The sequence below is a fragment of the Colobus angolensis genome, unplaced genomic scaffold, assembly GCF_000951035.1.
Source record: "Colobus angolensis palliatus isolate OR3802 unplaced genomic scaffold, Cang.pa_1.0 Scaffold221, whole genome shotgun sequence".
Classification (NCBI taxonomy): domain Eukaryota; kingdom Metazoa; phylum Chordata; class Mammalia; order Primates; family Cercopithecidae; genus Colobus; species Colobus angolensis.
The window spans coordinates 363,676-382,421 of record NW_012115389.1 but is presented as its reverse complement, the minus strand read 5'-3'; the positions used below and the strand labels follow the sequence as shown (position 1 = coordinate 382,421).

Here is an 18,746-nt window from a genome sequence, read left to right as displayed (position 1 = left end):
CCACATTTAGTGGAACATTTTTTACACCCCCATCCCTTAACCTACAGGCGGAGGCAAACTACTTCCTGCTTCCAGACCAGGTGCCCATCCAGCTCATGGCTTCAGTCACGCTGCATTTTTCATTTCTGATCCATAGAGATGCTTACCATGTTTCTGAGACTAGCTATCCATTTTTGTCTTTCTATGTTTTTCTTTGTCTATCAGTGCTATATGTTGGAAGATGAATGGAATGTCAAAATGTGTACCATCTTTGAATGGAAGTCAGTTATTTCATTTATAAGATTCCATTTTAAAACCACAAATGACAAACCAATCTCTTCCCATACTGGCCTCAATACACCACCAAAACTTTTTGCTTTTTTGTTTTGTTTTGGTTTGGTTTGTTGTTGTTGCTGTTGCTTGTTTGTTTGTTTGTTTGTTTTTGCTTGTTTGTTTTTTGAGACAGGGTCTTGCTTTTTCACCCAGGCTGGAATACAGTGGCACGATCATGGCTCACTGCAGCCTCAAGCTCCCAGGCTCAAGCAATCCTCCCACCACAGCCTCCGAAGTGGCAATTGGGACTACAGGCACACACCAGGACACCTGGCTAATTTTTTATTTTTTGGTAGAGATGGAGTCTTACCATGTGGCCCAAGCTGGTCTCAAACTCCTGACCTCAAGTGATCCTCTTGCCTAGGTCTTCCAAAGTGCTGGGATTATAGGTGTGAGCCACCATACCCAGATAACTTTTTTCTATTCTGCAGAAATATCAGGCACTTTAACAGTTCCTTGCTTTTGACTACTGTATTTCCCTGCCCATTCTTCTCCTGGTTAATGCTTACTCATCCTCTGAGATCCAGGTCAAATGGCACCTCCATATGAAGTCCTCTCTGACATTAGAAGGTGGTTAGTTCTAATACTAATCTCATATTCACTCAGTGTTACTTATTTGTAGCCCCTGTAATAAGCTATTTATGTTATCTCCGAAGATCTTCATGGTAGGTACTATTTTTATCCTCCTGTTCACAGATGAGGAACTTCAGCTTGGTGTGGTTAAGAAACTTCTCTACAGATCACGCACAGCTAGTAGCAAAGCCAAGAATGGGACCCAGCCAGTCAGACTCCTAAGCCTATTGTTTAATTACATATTCTCCCGCTGTTCTGTCTTCTATGTTCTCACCACGTTTTGCTATGCCTCTGCAATTGATATTAAAATCTGTTTATTTATCTGTGTGGGACACCATGGTACGCACACTGTGGTAACACTGCCTACCCAATGGTCCAATCCAGAGATTACTCCAAACCTGTGAGTAATCTCAGGTTTGCCCTTTCCCCTCTCCTACACATTTGCTCATGCATCACCCCTGTCCAGGTTTCTTCCTAATATTTATCAAATCTCTCTTCCCTCTCTATCTCCACTATTGCTGCCTTAGTCAGATCCGTATCAGTTTTCTCTTAAACAATGACCAACCATCTCATTCCTGGACTCCCCGTCTACAGTTTAGATCCTCAAAACCCATTCAACACACCACTGAACAACTACAACTCTGCTTAAAATGCATCAATGACTGGCCAAGAATTCAAGACAGAATTGATGTTCTTGAACATGCCATGTGCTCAAAATCTAGTACCTAGCCCAGTGACTGACACAAAGTAGGCACTCAAAAAAAATTTAACAAAAAGATTTATGGTCTTATATCAATTTTTCCTTCCTATGATGCCTTTAGTAAGCATGATGACTTCCTAGGTGCATGGCAGATAGTGGAACTTTGACAGATGTCTGCAAAGCCATCTACTGCTCAGTTACTCAGAGTTGCAAAACACCTTGGCTAGTAAATAATATCAGCAAAGTTAAGCAACCCAAAAGTTTCTCCAATACCTTTCTCACTCCCAAAGAGGCACATCCATAGAGAAAACCACATAGGATTGATTGACATTAAGCTTGAATTCACAGGAAGAGTTGACTCTTGGTATTTTCTTGAAGGTAAAATGGACTTTTGCTGAACAAATCTCTAGTTCTACTAAAAGACTATTTCCTTAAAATGCACAATACCTTTCTCCCTCATCTTCTTTCAACAGACCCTCCAAATACTGAGAATCTGGAACCAAAGAAATATAGACTGTGGGCCAGATGCGGTGGCTTACACCTGTAATCCCAGCACCTTGGGAAGCCAAGGTGGGCGGATCACCTGAAGTCAGGAGTTTGAGACCAGCCTGACCAACACAGAGAAACCCTGTCTCTACTAAAAATAAAAAATTAGCCAGGCATGGTGGTGCACGCCTGTAATCCCAGCTGCTCGGGAGGCTGAGGCAGGAAAATCGCTTGAACCCCAAAGATTGTGGTGAACCGAGATCGCCCCATTGCACTCCAGCCTGGGCAATAAGAGCCAAACTCCATCTAAAAAAAAAAGAAAAGAAAAGAAAAGAAAAAAGAAATATAGAATGCATGGGGCAAGGGTGGCATGTGAGGACAGAAGTTTTCTAGTTAATGAGCCCCTCCCACCCCTACCAATAATCTATTCCCCAGAGAGCTCTCATGCCCTTCCCACCTAAGTCCTTGTGACAGGAAATATGTTCAAGTCTCCTGTGTTTGACCCGTGTGAAGAGCAGCTTTGGCCCCTTATTTCAACATGGGTTATGTTGATGTAGCCTGAAAGCAAACTGCAAAGTTTCAGCTTTTTTTAATTGACCAGAAACATGAAGAATAAACTCCTCGCTTCTTCTCCCTGAAGTTCACACGACGAGCACGGAGATGGAGTGAGCGGTGAGACATGCATGCTTCATGCAGGCAGAAATCATGTCCGGGCTGTTGACTACACATAGTCACATAAAGACCTACGCTTTGTGAGTGACAAATGCAGAGCTGTCTTGTGAAGCAAACACAGCAAGTACCAGTTTGCTGTTAGACAGATCATCCCACAGGTGAGAGTCCAGGCAAGAGTAAATAACCACAGTAGCAGACATAAATATGCATTCACATCCACTGACCATTTCCTTGTCAGCAAGAAAACTGAGTGAAATATCCATGATTTATACACATAATTTTTTGTTTCAGGGAAAACTTTTTAGGAGCTTTGGGTACAGGAACTATGTATAGCAGTAAAAGAGATTATCTGCCTCATTCCCTGTGAGCCCTGTGATCCTTAAACTAGGCTGTTTTCCTTCTTTAGTTGAACAGTGTTGCTAAAATCTATCTAAGACTAGAGAACTTTTTTTTTTTTTTTGAGACGGAGTCTCGCTCTGTCGCCCAGGCTAGAGTGCAGTGGTGCCATCTCAGCTCACTGCAACCTCCACCTCCTGAGTTCAAGCAATTCTCCTGCCTTAGCCTCCTGAGGAGCTAGGATCACAGGCACCCACCACCACAACCGGCTAATTTTTATATTTTTAGTAGAGACGGGGTTTCACCATGTTGACCAGGATGGTCTCAATCTCCTGACCTCGTGATCCACCTGTCTCGACCTCCCAAAGTGCTGGGATTACAGGCGTGAGCCACCGCACCTGGCCGACAAGAGAACTTTATAATCAAGCCTTGAAGATTCATATGTGCCAGTATTATTTATTCATGTATTTATTTATTTTAATGAGAAACTGATCTTAAAAGAAAACTAAGCAATCATGATTTCGGGCATAACAGTTGGTTATCACCATAGTGTGATTCAAGGAAACTTTATCAATATCAAGGACTACATAAACCAGTTCTTAGAGAAGTTTGAGGGTAGTACCAAATCTGGTAACTATATTGAAGATTCCCAACACACAATGAGCCAGATTCTAAAGGCTCATATGTGTGTGCATGTGTGTGTGTTGAGATAGGGTCTTGCTCTATAGCCAAGACTGGAGTGCAGTGGATCACTGCAGCCTCGATCTCCTGGGCCCAAACAATCCACCCACCTCAGCCTCCCAAGTAACTGGGACTACAGACATGAGGCAATACACTTGGCTATTTTTTTTTTTTGTAAAGATGGGATCTCCCTATGTTGCCCAGGGCTGGTCTCGAACTCCTGGACTCAGTGATCTTCCCACCTCAGCCTCCCAAAGTGCTGAGATTACAGGCATAAGCCACTTCTCTCGGCCTTAAAGTATGAAGTTTATCCAAAGGACAATGGGACATTGAACCAATGTAAGCAGGCAAGTGGCATAATCAGACTTCCATTTAAGAAAAATTCACTCTGGTTGTCGTGTGGCAAGTGGATTGGAGGGACACAGGGCCAGAGGCAAAAGCCCAGGGGAAGAGGGCAACAGCTGTGGCTGTGAAGATGGAGAAATATTTAAGAAATTGAACCAATAGAAACTGGTGGATTGATACTTTTGGATCTGCACGAAACTTTAGCTTTGAAAATCCCATTGTTTCATTTAGAAGAGAGAAAAGAATACTATCAGGTAACAACTCAGCTTAGCAAAACAGGACAATGCTATTTGGCATACACATGATAAAATTTCAAATAGCACTTCAAATTTAGTTGTGAATTCTGAGCAGTTTTCTTAGCACCAGGTACCGTACCAGCCTCAGTGAAAACTAGCAGGCTAGGATCAACAAAAGGACCTTGAAGGCATATTCCTTTCCCCTACCCCCAACAAGATGGTATGCTCCTCATCTTTATACCCCAGCACCAAGCAGTTTGCTTAACCCATATAGCTCAATAAGTGTTAGTTTAGTGGAAATGAAGTGCAATTCAAGCTGTGATTAGGTCAAAGGTGTCAAACCTACTGAAACTACCTAGCATAAAAATAGGTCTCCTGTGCTACATTTTATTTAGAGAAGAAATGACAGCAGAAAATTGAACTAATTTTCTGAACGGAAAGATAAAGTAGGGTAACCACTGAAAAGCTGCTGGAAGAAATGCTTAAAAGAAATGTTCAGCAGTGCCACCAGACACTGACGGCTGTGAGATAAAAATAACGGAAAAATAGACACACGAGGAGAGCTGGCTGATTGACTCTAGGAGTGGAGATGGCTCATGAAATGAGAAAGATCCATAAATAGCCAGAGTTCCCACTAATAAGAACAGAATTCATTTGTACACAAGACCAAGGGAAACAGGTTACCTATTATAGTGGTAATGGCTCTAGGTCGGAAATTACATGGATGATATGTTAGTCCTTTGGTAATCACAACTGTGATCTTATTCCGGTACCCAGGGTTATACTTGATGTAGAGACTTTAACTTGTCCAAAGCCAATTAAATCTCCAGTTCCTACTCTTCCTGGCACAGTGCCTGATACATGATAGAATCAGGATAGGTAAGGGTAAGTAATATTAAGTGAATGTTCCAATGAACGAATAAATTTTTTAAAGCATTTAAATGCTCTCTTATTACCTTGATTTCCAGTTCTTCTTAAACACATAAGATGAACTTCCTCCAGTTGGAAGATTACATCCTTTCAGTGGAAAAGGTGGAGCAATATAAGAATTAAACATTGCATTACCTTTCCCAAGGGTACAAGAATCCTAATCCTTTCTTTTTTATGTCTTTGTTCCAAATAGTACATACACACATGCTTATAATCCTTTTTTTTTTTTTTTTTTTTTTTGAGACAGGGTCTTGCTCTGTCACCAGGATGGACTGCAGTGGTGTGATCTCAGCTCACTGTAGCCTCCAGCTCCCAGGTTCAAGCAATTCCTCACAGGTATGGGCCACCATGCCCAGTTAATTTTTGTATTTTAGTAGAGACAGTGTTTCACCATGTTGGCCAAGATGGTCTCCATATCCTGACCTCGAGATCCACCTGCCTCAGCCTCCCAAAGTGCTGGGGTTACAGGCATGAGCCACCATGCCCGGCTTATAATCTTAAAATGGATTTTTTCCTATTTAAAAATTTTCATTTTTGTTACTCTAAACTTCAACTTCCTTACTCTATTTTTATAGATCTGTGATGTCCATTTGCATTAAATCTTGACCACGGGACTCCCTTCCAGCATCCTGTAAACAAGTCTTTATATCAACTCCTAGCCAAAGCCTCCTACCGCAGCCACATTGATTCTCTTATTTGTTCTTCTTATTTATGTTCCTTGTAATTATTCACATTTCTATTATCAAAAAACACCCATCTATCCATGCCCATTGGATCATACCTTCCTTTTCTCCAAGCTTTAGATGGCAAATATCCTACAATGCATGACTTCTTTTTTATTTATTTATTTATTTTTTGAGACGGAGTCTCGCTCTGTTGCCCAGGCTGGAGTGCAGTGGCACGATCTCTGCTCACTGCAAGCTCCGCCTCCCAGGTTCATGCCATTCTCCTGCCTCAGCCTCCCCAGTAGCTGGGACTACAGGCACCTGCCACCACACCCAGCTAATTTTTTGTATTTTTAGTAGAGAAAGGGTTTCATCATGTTAGCCAGGATGACCTTGATCTCCTGACCTCGTGAGCCACCTGCCTTGGCCTCCCAAAGTGCTGGGATTACAGGCGTGAGCCACCACTGACCGCCCCCAGCCAACTTCTTTTTTTTAAAGAAACACCTTATCCCTTATTGGCCCTTCCCCATTCATGACTCAGGCCTGCATGTGTGCCGGTGAGGCCATCCTCTCAGTTGTGTTAATTTTTATATCTGGTGTGAGGTAAAGGCCCAGCAGCATTATTATATTTTATTTTATTTTTTTAATTGAGATGGAGTCACCCCTTGTTTCCAAGGCTGGAGTGCAGTGGCAGATCTCAGGTCACTGCAGCCTCTGCCTCCCAGATTCCAGCGATCATTTCGCCTCAGCCTCCCAGGTAGCTGGGACTGCAGATGTGCACCACCATGCTTGGCTAATTTTTGTATTTTTAGTAGAGACGGGGTTTCACCATGTTGGCCAAGCTGGTCTCAAACTCCTGACCTCAAGTGATCCACCCACCTCAGCCTCCCAAACTGCTAGGATTACAGGCATGAACTACCGCACCCAGCCAATACATAACTTCTTATAATTTGTGTTTTCATTTTTAATTTCTGCAGTCTGGTATTTCAAAGTTCCCTGCATTTTTTTCATATCTAACAAGTTTTCTCCTTAATTAGAATTACCACCAGAATTAAAGTATTTTCATTGCTTTTTCAATTTCTGGGATATGACATTGTTAGCAAGTCAAGCAAAGGATGTATCAGCCGCCCTGCATTTTACTAAGGTGTCCCTTTCAGGAGCCATCTAGTTAACTCAGTTTCTTCATCGCTGTTACCACAAACTCCCTTGACATCCATTTTCTAATTTGCATCAAGAAACCACCGTCCACATTCCAGATCTGGCAGAAAGTCTGTACTTTATCCTCCCAACATGCCACTTCTGATTCTGCTTTTAGCTCTGCTCCTAAAACTCTGTCCTATACATCCATCATGAGGTCATTAGATTTGCCAAAAGAAGCACACCATACAATCCCACACCACTCCCCACAGTCCCTTCTATTAGAAATGCCACGTTACTGACATCAACTTCCTAATTTTTCCCTGTGTAAGTTTGCTTGTCTAATAGAATTATATACTTGCTCAATTCACTGACCTATCTTAGGCAAACATATGACTATTTTTATAGTCATATGTTTGCCTAAGATAGGTCAGTGAATTGAGCAAGTATATAATTCTATAAATTATATACTTCTATATATTACATGAGGCCAGGCGCGGTGGCTCAAGCCTGTAATCCCAACACTTTGGGAGGCCAAGACGGGTGGATCACAAGGTCAGGAGATCGAGACCATCCTGGCCAACATGGTGAAACCCCGTCTCTAGTAAAAAAATACAAAAAACTATCCGGGTGAGGTGGCGGGTGCCATGCCCAGCCCAATTTCAGTGAAATTATTAACAGAATTTTTCCTATAGAGTTTGCATGAGAGGTTCCACCAGTACCATAGCTAGCAACTTCTTAAAATATAATTTATGTACAGTATATTAAAACCACGGTATGCAGCTTAAACTTTAAAAGTAAAAATCTGGAGGTCTTAAATGCTTGGTGACCATAAGACCCTTTAAACCTAGCAACAGGGTCTTTGGTTCTACTGTGGCTAATGAAATTGAAGACAATAAATTGCTGGCCAAACTTGAAATCAATCTATTATTTTACTCATTCATCAAACTGACAATATCTAAAGCCTGGGGTATTCCAAAGGATACTTACAAGAGCACTGCCATCAATAGCCATGTATGATGTCATCTTAGTAGAAACAAAAGCTAGAAGAGAAAAAATACTTTCAGTTAAATGTGAGATTAAAGTGTTCATAAAAACATATCTCTTTGAGTGGGGAGAGAAAATAATTCTATTGTGATTAATCAATTTTACAATAAAAGTAATTCATTAAATAGCCTTTTGGCCAGGCATGGTGACTCATGCCTCTAGTCCCAGAGCTTTGGGAGGCCTAGGCAGGATGATTGCTTGAGGTCAGTAGTTCAAGACCAGCCTGAACAACATAGGGTGACCCTGTCCCTAAAAAAAAAAAAAAAAACATAGCCAGTTATAGCGGCACACACCTGTAGTCCCAGCTGCTCAGGAGGCTGATGTGGGAGGATTGTTTGAACCCACGGGTTCAAGGTTACAGTAAGCTATAATGGCAGCACTACACTCCAGCCTAAGTGACAGAACAAGATCCTGTCTCTTAAAAAATTGTTTTAATGAATAAATAAATAAATAGCTTTTTATTTCAGAACTCAATAAGTCAACTGTTTAAAGTTGAGTTCATAAGATAAGCCAGAATTTCATTTATACATTTGTCAATATTCTTTTCAAGTATTCAACAAGACATGTACATGATTTAAACACTTAATATTGCTTGCTCTCTCTAATATATATATATACACACACACATACACACACACACATTTTGAGAAGTGGAAATCTTTTCCTCTTCGTGACAAACAATGCAACTAAGATGTGAAAATGTGGCCCATCACTATTATCCAACTTTGAAAACACAGCTAACTCCCCTGCCTCTGAAGTCCCAAACTTTAATACCAAGATGGGCTCCTTTTGATGTTTGCACTTTGTAGTGGGTTGCCTGAAAAACAAGACACTCTGTGGTTTCAAGAAAAGCAAATGAAATCCTCATGTTTTCAACTTTGACAAGCAAGAAATGTGTTAAAGATCCACAAGCCACTGAAACTCTCCCCAAAGCAGACAGCTTTTCAACTTCTTCCCAGTGACACGACAAGTACACATTCATGACCTGTTTGTTTCTTACACCAGTGGAGGTTCCCAAATTCTGAGTAATGGAAACTCCTTTTTCATATCAAAAATGCTATGTTTATATTATGTAGATATTAATAAGACATTTATTGGTAAAATGTGAAAGAGAGAAACCACAATAAAAAGACTGATAAATTTAATTACTTAATTTTAACTTATTTCTTATAAAAACACTAAAACCTAAATTTAAAAAATCAAGTCACAAGCTGATAAAAATATCTGAAATATACATTTAATAATACATAAGAACCATAAAATAGAGTTCTTACATGTCACAAAGAAGATAATAAGCAAAGTAATAGAAGAACAAATAAAGGAAAACTGAAAAAAATAAAATACAAATAACTAATGCTTCATCTCATTAGTAATAAAATAAATGCAAAATAAAATATCATAATTCAATTTTTAATCTTCAAGATTGTAAAAAATTAAGTGATGGAAGCCAATTTGGCTGGAGGTGGAGGTGTGTTGAAAAGAATACTCTCGGCCGGGTGTGGTGGCTCAAGCCTGTAATCCCAGCACTTTGGGAGGCCGAGAGGGGCAGATCACGAGGTCAGGAGATCGAGACCATCCTGGCCAACACGGTGAAACCCTGTCTCTAATAAAAAATACAAAATCTAGCCGGGCGAGGTGGCGGTAGTCTGTGGTCCCAGCTACTCGGGAGGCTGAGGCAGGAGAATGGTGTAAACCCAGGGGGCGGAACTTGCAGTGAGCTGAGATCCGGCCACTGCACTCCCGCCTGGGTGACAGAGCGAGGCTTCGTCTCAAAAAAAAAAAAAAGAAAGAAAAGAATACTCTCACATGTTGGGATATCAAAATGTTACAGGATCTTTGGGTTGTTGCTCTTCTGGCCAGGAACTTCTGTGGCCAGTGGCACCTTTGCCCAAGTTCTTGTCCTGCATCCAGGAATAATGAGGTACACAGACAAGTAGAAGGGAGCAAGATGAAGAGGAGCTTTATTGAGTGTTAGAACAGCTCAGAGAAGACCCATAGTGGGTAGTTCCTCTCCACAGGCAGGTCGTTCCATGGAGTGTTCAGCTTTCAGCAGAGAGGAGGCCCTGGAGTGGGTTGCTCCTCTCTGTAGCTGGTAGTCCCAATGTCTCTGCAGGTCCTGAAGCTCTCAGCAGAGGGTAGCTCCTCCCTACAACTGGTTGTCGGGATGTCTGCTCAGCTCTGTCTCATCTTGGGGCTTTTACAGCCTCAGAGGTGAGGAAATACACACAGATTGGTCCATGGGTGGCCACGGGAGGGCCCAGAAAAGGCACCACAAGTTCCCACTCCAGTTGGTGAGACCGGCAGCCCGGCCCCCAGTCTTCAGGCCCTCCCCAGCCTGAAGGTAGGCCTCACCAGGGACCTGCCCCCTTCCGCCCTGGAATCTGTCTGCCTTCTGCTGCTGTCCATGCTGCCTGGGCTTGTGGGGACTTTGCTCCCATCAGAGCAGGCACTGACGGCAGGGAGAAGCCAGGCAGCAAAAGCAGGCACCCCTGAGCCTGAAGGACAGCAGGGGCCTTCTCAGGCCCCCAAGAGTGCAGTGATGCCTGAGTCTGGGGGTGGGTAGGTCCTATCTACTCTTTGTAGTGGGAGGCCTGGGTTTGCAGCTACAGTTTGGGTGGCTGTAGCTGCACCCGGGAGGGAAGGGTTCCTGCCTGCTCCTGGCCCCCCAAGAGCACAGGGAGACTCAGATCTGTAGGTACAGCTTGGGTGGCTGCAGCCCTGCTCAGGAGGGCAGGGGTTCTGCCTGCTCCACTGTGGTTTGGGTGGCTGCAGCAGAACCCAGGGAGCACCATCTCAACTCAAAATCTTTCTTTGGTATGCATTTTATCTGCTTAATTCCTAACTATCACTTAAGTCCTCTCTGTTCACACCTATTGTCATCATCCTAGTCCAAGCCATCAGCACCTCCCTCTTGGACCACTGCAAGAACATCCTAGCTGATGTCCCAGCCTTCTCTCTGGCCCAGTGATTTTTTTTTTCAGTGCACATCTGACTATTTACCTCTTTCCTTAAATCCCTACAATGGTTATTTGTCGTTAAATAAAGATCAAAATTGTGAAAACCTCCTACAAGTGAGGTTTTGCACCATCTGACCACTACCTCATCTCCAGCCCTTCCTTGGGTTGTTTCCATATCTGTTTCTCTCCATCTCCCTACTGTCTTTTTTTTTTTTTAAGCCCTCAAACACATTTATTTCCATTTCAGAGGCTTGGTGCATGCTTTTTCTCAACAGTCCCCACCTAGGATGGCTTATACCATCTAATTTTTCAACTCTCTGACAGAAGGACACTCCGTCAAGAAAATCTTCCCTGATCCTTAGGAGAGATCGATCACCTTTTATAGCCTCTCACATTACCTTATTTTTTATTCATAGAAGTTTTCATCATTGTAGTGAATGATTAATTTTGCAATTGGTTCTTTAACATCTGACTCTCCATTATAATATATCCTACCTGAAGGCAGCCGCTGTGTCTAGCCTTGTTCACTTATTTGCTGCTGTGTCTCCAGTCTCTGTACACAGGGGACTGTATATGTCATGCTCTGCATATGTAGTTCAATATATATTTGTTGAGTAAATGAATTAAATATACAAGCAATAAAACCACTCACTATAGATGAGTTTCCATAAAGGAAATTTGTGAATTGCAAATTTTTGTTTTGTAAAATATTGGCATCATGAATATCCCATTAGAAGGCTCCTCCCCAGTCTGCAGGATGTGGAAATGAGATGGTGTTGATGTCATACTTCCTTTGATCAAAAAGCAAAAGGGCAGTAATAATACGCAGTCACTGGCATGGGTGGTGGAGGTGGGATGGGAGACAGCTAGGGCTGGATGTCTCTTTGTGGAGTCTGTGTATGAGTGTTTCATTCATAATCTTGAAGTTTCAGTACTTTGTTTCTTTTTTTGTGTCTTTATTTTATTTTATTTTATTTTTAATTTTAAATTAAAAAAAATAGAGACAGGGTCTTGCTTTGTCGCCCAGGCTGGTCTCAAACTCCTGGTTTTAAACAATCCTCTTGCCTTGGCATCCTAAAGCATTGCGATTATATGAGTGAGCAACCATGCCTGACCAGTACTTTGTTTCTTGAAGCAGTTGAAACATATGAAATCTAAATTCCACTAAAATGATTCAAAAATAATTTTGGGCAGAAGAACCACCAAAATAAGCTAAGTTCAACTCTTGGTTCTCCTCTTCCAGACAAAGCCCATGGCCATAACCAAGAAGAATTAGGAAAAGAAATGAGGGCTATGGAGACTCATGTACATACTTTTGATTATTTGGACAATGAGAACTGGTTCAGCTATTAACCAGGACACATGGTGTCCATATGTTGATAACCTAAATAGGTAGCTCCAAGGTTTTGATGAAAATATGTACATAAAGCACACAATAAAAGCAGATTGTGAAAAAAATAATCCTGGCAAAGGTGTTTTGAAAGTAATAATTTTTCAGTATTCACAATCCTTTCTGAGAATATCAGTTTAAGCAAAGCGCCTATAAATAAGAATTGAAGGAAGAAACAATGACTATTTGATATGTCTTTATAATCAATTTCTGAATTACCACAAATTTAAAAATAGATAAGAACCTAATGACAGGGTAACAAAACACTTTTGTATATCAAGAGGTTTCCAGTTCTTTGCTTTCAACAAAATTAAGGAAAAACCTATTTGAATTGTCTATGGATTATGAAAGTAATTGTTCTGATAAATCACCATGTGATATTTGGCATATCCTTGGAAGGAGTTCAAAAAGTGCTCGATTCCTACATATTTACTTATGTGAAAAATATTTCTAAGTGCTTACATACATAAAAACCAATAATAGGATTAAAATTAGTTCTCAACTCTCTCATTGTAGTAATAAATAATGTTCATTCATTTGTCTGTTACATAATTGGGGGGAATGTCTCATCTATCTCATTAAGTACTGCATATTCAATAAAAATATTCATCTGTTTTATTCAATCATTATCAGTCAAAATAGGTAGCATATCATATTAATGTTTGTTAAATTATGTACCAATAATAATTATAATAATAACTCTGAATAAAATTTTTTGGCTTAAATAATTATGTCACAAAAAAAGTTTTAAATTAATTTCAATTTAAATATGTATTCTTGGCCGGGTACGGTGGCTCATGACTCTAATCCCAGCACTTTGGGAGGCCAAGGTGGGCAGATAGCTTGAGATCACGAGTTCAAGACCAGCCTGGCCAACATGGTGAAACCCCATCTACGCAAAAAATACAAAAATTAGCAGGGTGTGGTGGTGCACACTTGTGGTCCCAGCTACCAGGGAGGCTCAGGTGGGAGGATGGCTTGAGCCCAGGAGGCTGAGGTTGCAGTGAGTCACTGCAACTCCAGCCTAGGTGACAGAGCCAGACCTTGTTCCCCCACCACACACACTAAAAAAAACTATTCTTTTAGCTTAAATGTATGATAGAATTATCAATAAAATATTTTCAGGCATAAAAGTATATAATAGGACTTGGCACAATGGCTCACATCTGTAATCCCAGCACTTTGGGATGCTGAGGTAGGAGGATCACTTGAGGTCAGGAGTTCAAGAGCAGTCTGGGCAACATAGCAAGACCATATCTCTACAAAAAAAAAAAACAAGAAAAATCAGCCAGATATGGTGGCAGGCATATGTAGTTGGGAGATTGAGGCAGGAGTATCCCTCCCACCCAGGAGGTCAGGGTTGCTATGATCGTGCTACTGCACTGCAGCCTGGGTGACCGAGTGGGATCCTGTCTCTTAAAGAAAAAAAAAAAATCACATAATAGGATAAAAATCCATGATAGTGGAATGAAAATATGAGTTTCAGGAGAAAAGGAAACAATGTAAAATTTAAAAGCACTAAAGATTACTTTAAAAAAAATTATGGGACATACCAATTCTTTATGATATCTATATTGCATAGGTTAATTTTACACAGAAGTGTAACCTTTTTTATCATCAATATTTACAATATGCCAGAAAACACATCTTTTCAACTACATGTATGAAAAAACCTTTAGGTGACAATTTGAAGTATAAGGGGCTACATGAGGCTCCCAAGTTCTTTTATGGGTACACAACCAGAAATATATGCTTAAAACTAGGCCGGGTTCAGTGGCTTACATCTGCGATCCCAGCAGTTTGGAAGACCAAGATGGAAGGATAACTTAAGACCAGAAGATTGAGACAAGCCTGGGCAATATAGCAAAACCCTCATTTTTACAAAATAGTTAAAAAATTAGCAGGATATGGTGACGTGCACCTGTAGTCCCAGCTACTCAGGAGGCTAAGGTGGGAGGATTGCTTGAGCCCAGGAGTTCAAGTCTGCAATGAGCTTTGATTATGCTATTGCACTCCATCCTGAACAACAGAGTGAGACTCTGTCTCTAAAAGAAAACTACTGCACTAAAGTATGTAGATTAGAGTCAAGCAGCTTTAAGTTCAGATCCCAACTCTGCCACTTGTTAAATGTGAAAACTTATGGAAATTGCTTAATGCTCTGACTAATAAATGCCTCCTCTCTGAGTAATAATAACTAACTCATAAGGTGTTTGTGAGAATTAAACGAGATATCATATGGGAAGCACACAGGGCACAGTGCATGCTTAGTAAGTGGTAGCAATTACCTAGAATGGGAGCCATTACCTAGAAATAGCTTCATTATACAAAACTATTCTTCCTGATGGAATTAGTATACAACTAAAGGGATTGAACAAGTGTGATAACAGGTTTCATCAAATAAAATAGCTTTCACACTTCAAGGTTGGTTAAACTCTCTAGCCAACTCACCAATGCCATTTCTGGTGCTTTGTTTCAGAGTTTAAGGGAACGGTTATCTCAATCATATTTAAAACAGTTATCTTCTTTAAAGAATAATTTTTCAACATACTACAACATGAAACATAGCCAAACCAATGAAATCATTAATTGTTTAAGTTGGTTAAATGAAATACAACGCATTCCTGATAAACTCTGCAACTGAAAACTGGAAAGTATGTTTTGTTAGCAAATGGGTAATAAAGTCAATTTCAAAGAAGAGATTTTCCTTCACATATATTAATAAAGAATCATTCCATTTTGTTTTAATCACAAATTGCATGGTTCTTAAACCAAGTGTGTTCTAGCAATTTTAGAAATTGTTTAGTAAGTTATTTAAGATAGAAATATGGACTCTCATTCTATGTTATTTTAAACCCAGAAAATAAACCAAGAATATCAATCTGCAACAAATAAACTATTTATAAAGAAGGCTAGTATAATTAGTATTTTCTTAAGAATCAAGAAAAAAATTCCACTAAGGGAATTTATTGATTCAACTGATGCAAAAGTAACTGTCTTGGTTATTCCCTAGACTGTTACCATCTATACATTATCATCTTTGGAATCATGCAGCAAAATAAGTACCATGCCTAATGTTTTAAATGTTTTTAAAAAGAAGATAATTTATTGTGATTTAGAGACAATTTTCCAGTTGAAATAGCGTAGGAGCTAGGTTGATTCTCTTTCTCCTGGAGCCTTAAGTGAAAACAAAACAGGTCTGAACTAAAATTTTTTAAACCCACAGATTAATTTATCCTTTAAAATTATAATGCTAGCATTTGCAATCACAGCAGCAAATGCATTTATACGAAGTTCACAAACACAGGCAAACAATGTGCGTTACTCTTAATCCAGAAGCCAGAGCTAAGAGGAAACAAAAAATGCTTGTTATCGTCGTGGCAGAAGTCTTGATCATCGACAAGCAGGTAATCCATGTGGCAGCAAACGTCCACACTCTACTGGACACAAGCACTGTTTGTAAGCGAGCATGTTCTGTTAAATGATAGTCCATCACAGCAATGCCATGGAAAACAGAAGAGGACATTCATCTTTGCTCACATATAAAAGCAAAGGACATGAGATAATCCATTCGTTTTGCCAATTAGTAGGAGACTTCACTTGTTAAGGCAAAGCAGGAGAGAAGGAAGCAAATGCAAGATGACTTCCCTACTAGCCTGTGTACAGTGACATATGGGGCAGGGGCGGTTTGGGGTTGTGACTTTGTTCAGGAACTTTATGAAGGAGAAAATAGCTTCATCCAAATTATTTTAACTTTCTTTCTCTCTCCTTCCTTCCTTCCTTCCTTCCTTCCTTCCTTCCTTCCTTCCTTCCTTCTTCTCTCTCTCTCTCTTTCTCTCTTTCTCTCTCTCTCTCTTTCTCTCTTTCTCTCTTTCTTTCTTTCTTTTCTTTCTTACATGGAGTCTCGCTCTGTCGCCCGGGCTGGAATGTAATGGCGCGATCTCGGCTCACTGCAAGCTCCACCTCCCGGGTTCACGCCATTCTCCTGCCTCAGCCTCCCCAGTAGCTGAGACTACAGGTGCCTGCCACCACGCCCCGCGAATTTTTTGTATTTTTAGTACAGACGGGGTTTCACCATGTTAGCCAGGATGGTCTCGATTTCCTGATCTCGTGATCTGACCGCCTCAGCCTCCCAAAGTGCTGGGATTACAGGCATGAGCCAACGTGCCAGGCTGCTTTTTTCTTTTTAACTTAAGCTCAAAGTGTCATTCTGATTCCAATCCGTTTTCTACTTGCTATAGAATATTCTCATTCTTTCTCTTTCACTTATCTTCCCTTTTTTATTGTTGTCTTTTCCACTTATTTCATTGCATTTCTTTTCTGCCTTCTCTCCGCTTTGATGATGAATTGACAGATGGTTTTAAGAACCACAGCTTTTTTCAAACAGAAAAACTATGATGCTTAAAATTACTTTATTTTTGACACCATAAAAATACTGCAATCCATCATCTGCAGAGACTGGCAGGCCTCTTCCCTGCTTTCCCTTCACGAATTCCCACATAAGCTGTCAGCCCTGACAATCAAGGCTCAGACACACAAAATCCACAAAGCTAAGGGAGATAAAAGACTTTCTTTCAGCCAATAATGTCAATCTGTCCTCTCAATGGACCATTTTACCATAATAACAAACAGGTGGAAAACTACAAGAGCTCTCAAACGATTTGCCTCTTTTACATCCTGGAAGGGCCAAATGCCAATGGCTCTTGGCCATGCCCCTCTTGAGGTACAAAGCTCCCCTGAGTTGCTGAACTACAGGGGTCTCTTGTCCTTCTGTGGGCCTCCTGAACCTGAAACTTCTAAAATGTGGTCTGCACCTGCAGGGGCCATTAGGCTGGGGCAAGCAGAGACCTGCCATGGGCTACACCCTGGCTGATCCTCTTCAGAGCACCCAGAGCCCAGCCCGGGCCCACATGCACCCTGTGTTGGCTGCACCCAATCAAGGTTCCCTTCACCAAACCATGGGGTAGACCAGAAGCCCTGAAAAGCACTGGCACTTGTTTCTACAGAGTTGGGTTTGTTCTGTGGTTGTCTTAAGTTCCACGACACCTGCCTGGAGAGCGGTTGTTGTCACCCGTTCTCCAAAACAGGGATAGATGTTCAACGATTCCAATTATTTATATAGGCAGGGGTACCACAATGCGTATTTGAACCTACCCCTCAAAGACACACAAACATATACACCCTAGTGGCAGCTCTTGTTCAGTTTTATCAGTGCAGATAAAATACACCATCACACCTGCTTCTCCTATGCCAACTCCAGATCCAAAGAACTTTTAGGAGCCAGTCACTCTAGGATCCAAGCTAGCTGCGTGCTGAGGTGTGATTCTCAGGGATTGTGACTGAAACTCCAGGAGCCACCTCAAAAGTTCGTACTGTCCTCAAGCTGCTACATCATAGGAGAAAAGGGACACCAGCTCCCTAATAAGGACACAGGAAGCACTGGTAGCTCCTAGATAAGGTATCAATGATGAGGCCCACTGCAATCTACCGTAGTCTGTTCCATGAGCACAGCCTGGTTCCTTCCAGGCCCCTACTAGGGCATCCCCCAAATAATACTGCCAATTCCTAGTTTGCTTCACTCCAGCCTGTGAGGCAAGAGCTGACACAGTGCTCTAGGACGAGCCAGTGAGGAATAGCAAGTGATGGCCCTTACCTTTCTGCAATTTGCATCTCTCCATTTCTCCACATGAATAATAATTACACATTCTGTCTGCAGAAGATGAAATGTTTTTCTACTTGGTGAAATTCAGACAGTGTACATGGCTCTGAGGCAGCCAGTCACTTTATTTCTGCTTTGCCAAACATTATTCCATTCAATGCCCTTTACACCAAAGTGAGCAACTATACCCCATACAGCAGGGAACGCTGCAACTGAACATTCACTGGCTAGAAGGCAGCCAAGAAAAAAAATGATTATAAAAGCTGTCAACCGTTTGCACCCATTGCTCTAGAGTTGAAGCCAAATCCTCTTCTGTCTGGCTAGATCTTTCCTTAAGAAATATCATTTTAGGGGTTGGGCGCGGTGACTCACACCTGTAATCCTAGCACTTTAGGAGGCCAAGGCGGGTGGATCACTTGAGGTCACGAGTTCAAAACCAGCCTGACCAACATGGTGAAACCCCGTCTCTACTAAAAATACCAAAAAATTTAGCTGGGTGTGGTGGCAGGTGCCTGTAATCCCAGCTACCCAGGAGGCTGAGGCAGGAGAATCGCTTGAACCTGGGAGGCGGAGGTTGCAGTGAGCCAAGATTGTGCCACTGCACTCCAGCCTGGGCAACAGAG

General features: G+C 41.3%; 1 protein-coding gene across 2 annotated transcripts in view; it reads right to left on the bottom strand.

Annotated features, from left to right (window-relative positions):
• The window catches only part of IPCEF1 (interaction protein for cytohesin exchange factors 1), a 206,556-nt gene that overhangs the window by 103,825 nt on the left and 83,985 nt on the right, over positions 1-18,746 (bottom strand). For both annotated transcript variants that reach the window (XM_011943742.1, XM_011943741.1), the window contains one exon: positions 8,064-8,116. In XM_011943742.1, the coding sequence (XP_011799132.1) occupies positions 8,064-8,099 (36 nt within the window). In that variant the 5' untranslated portion in view covers positions 8,100-8,116. The remainder of the gene's footprint in view (positions 1-8,063; positions 8,117-18,746) is intronic.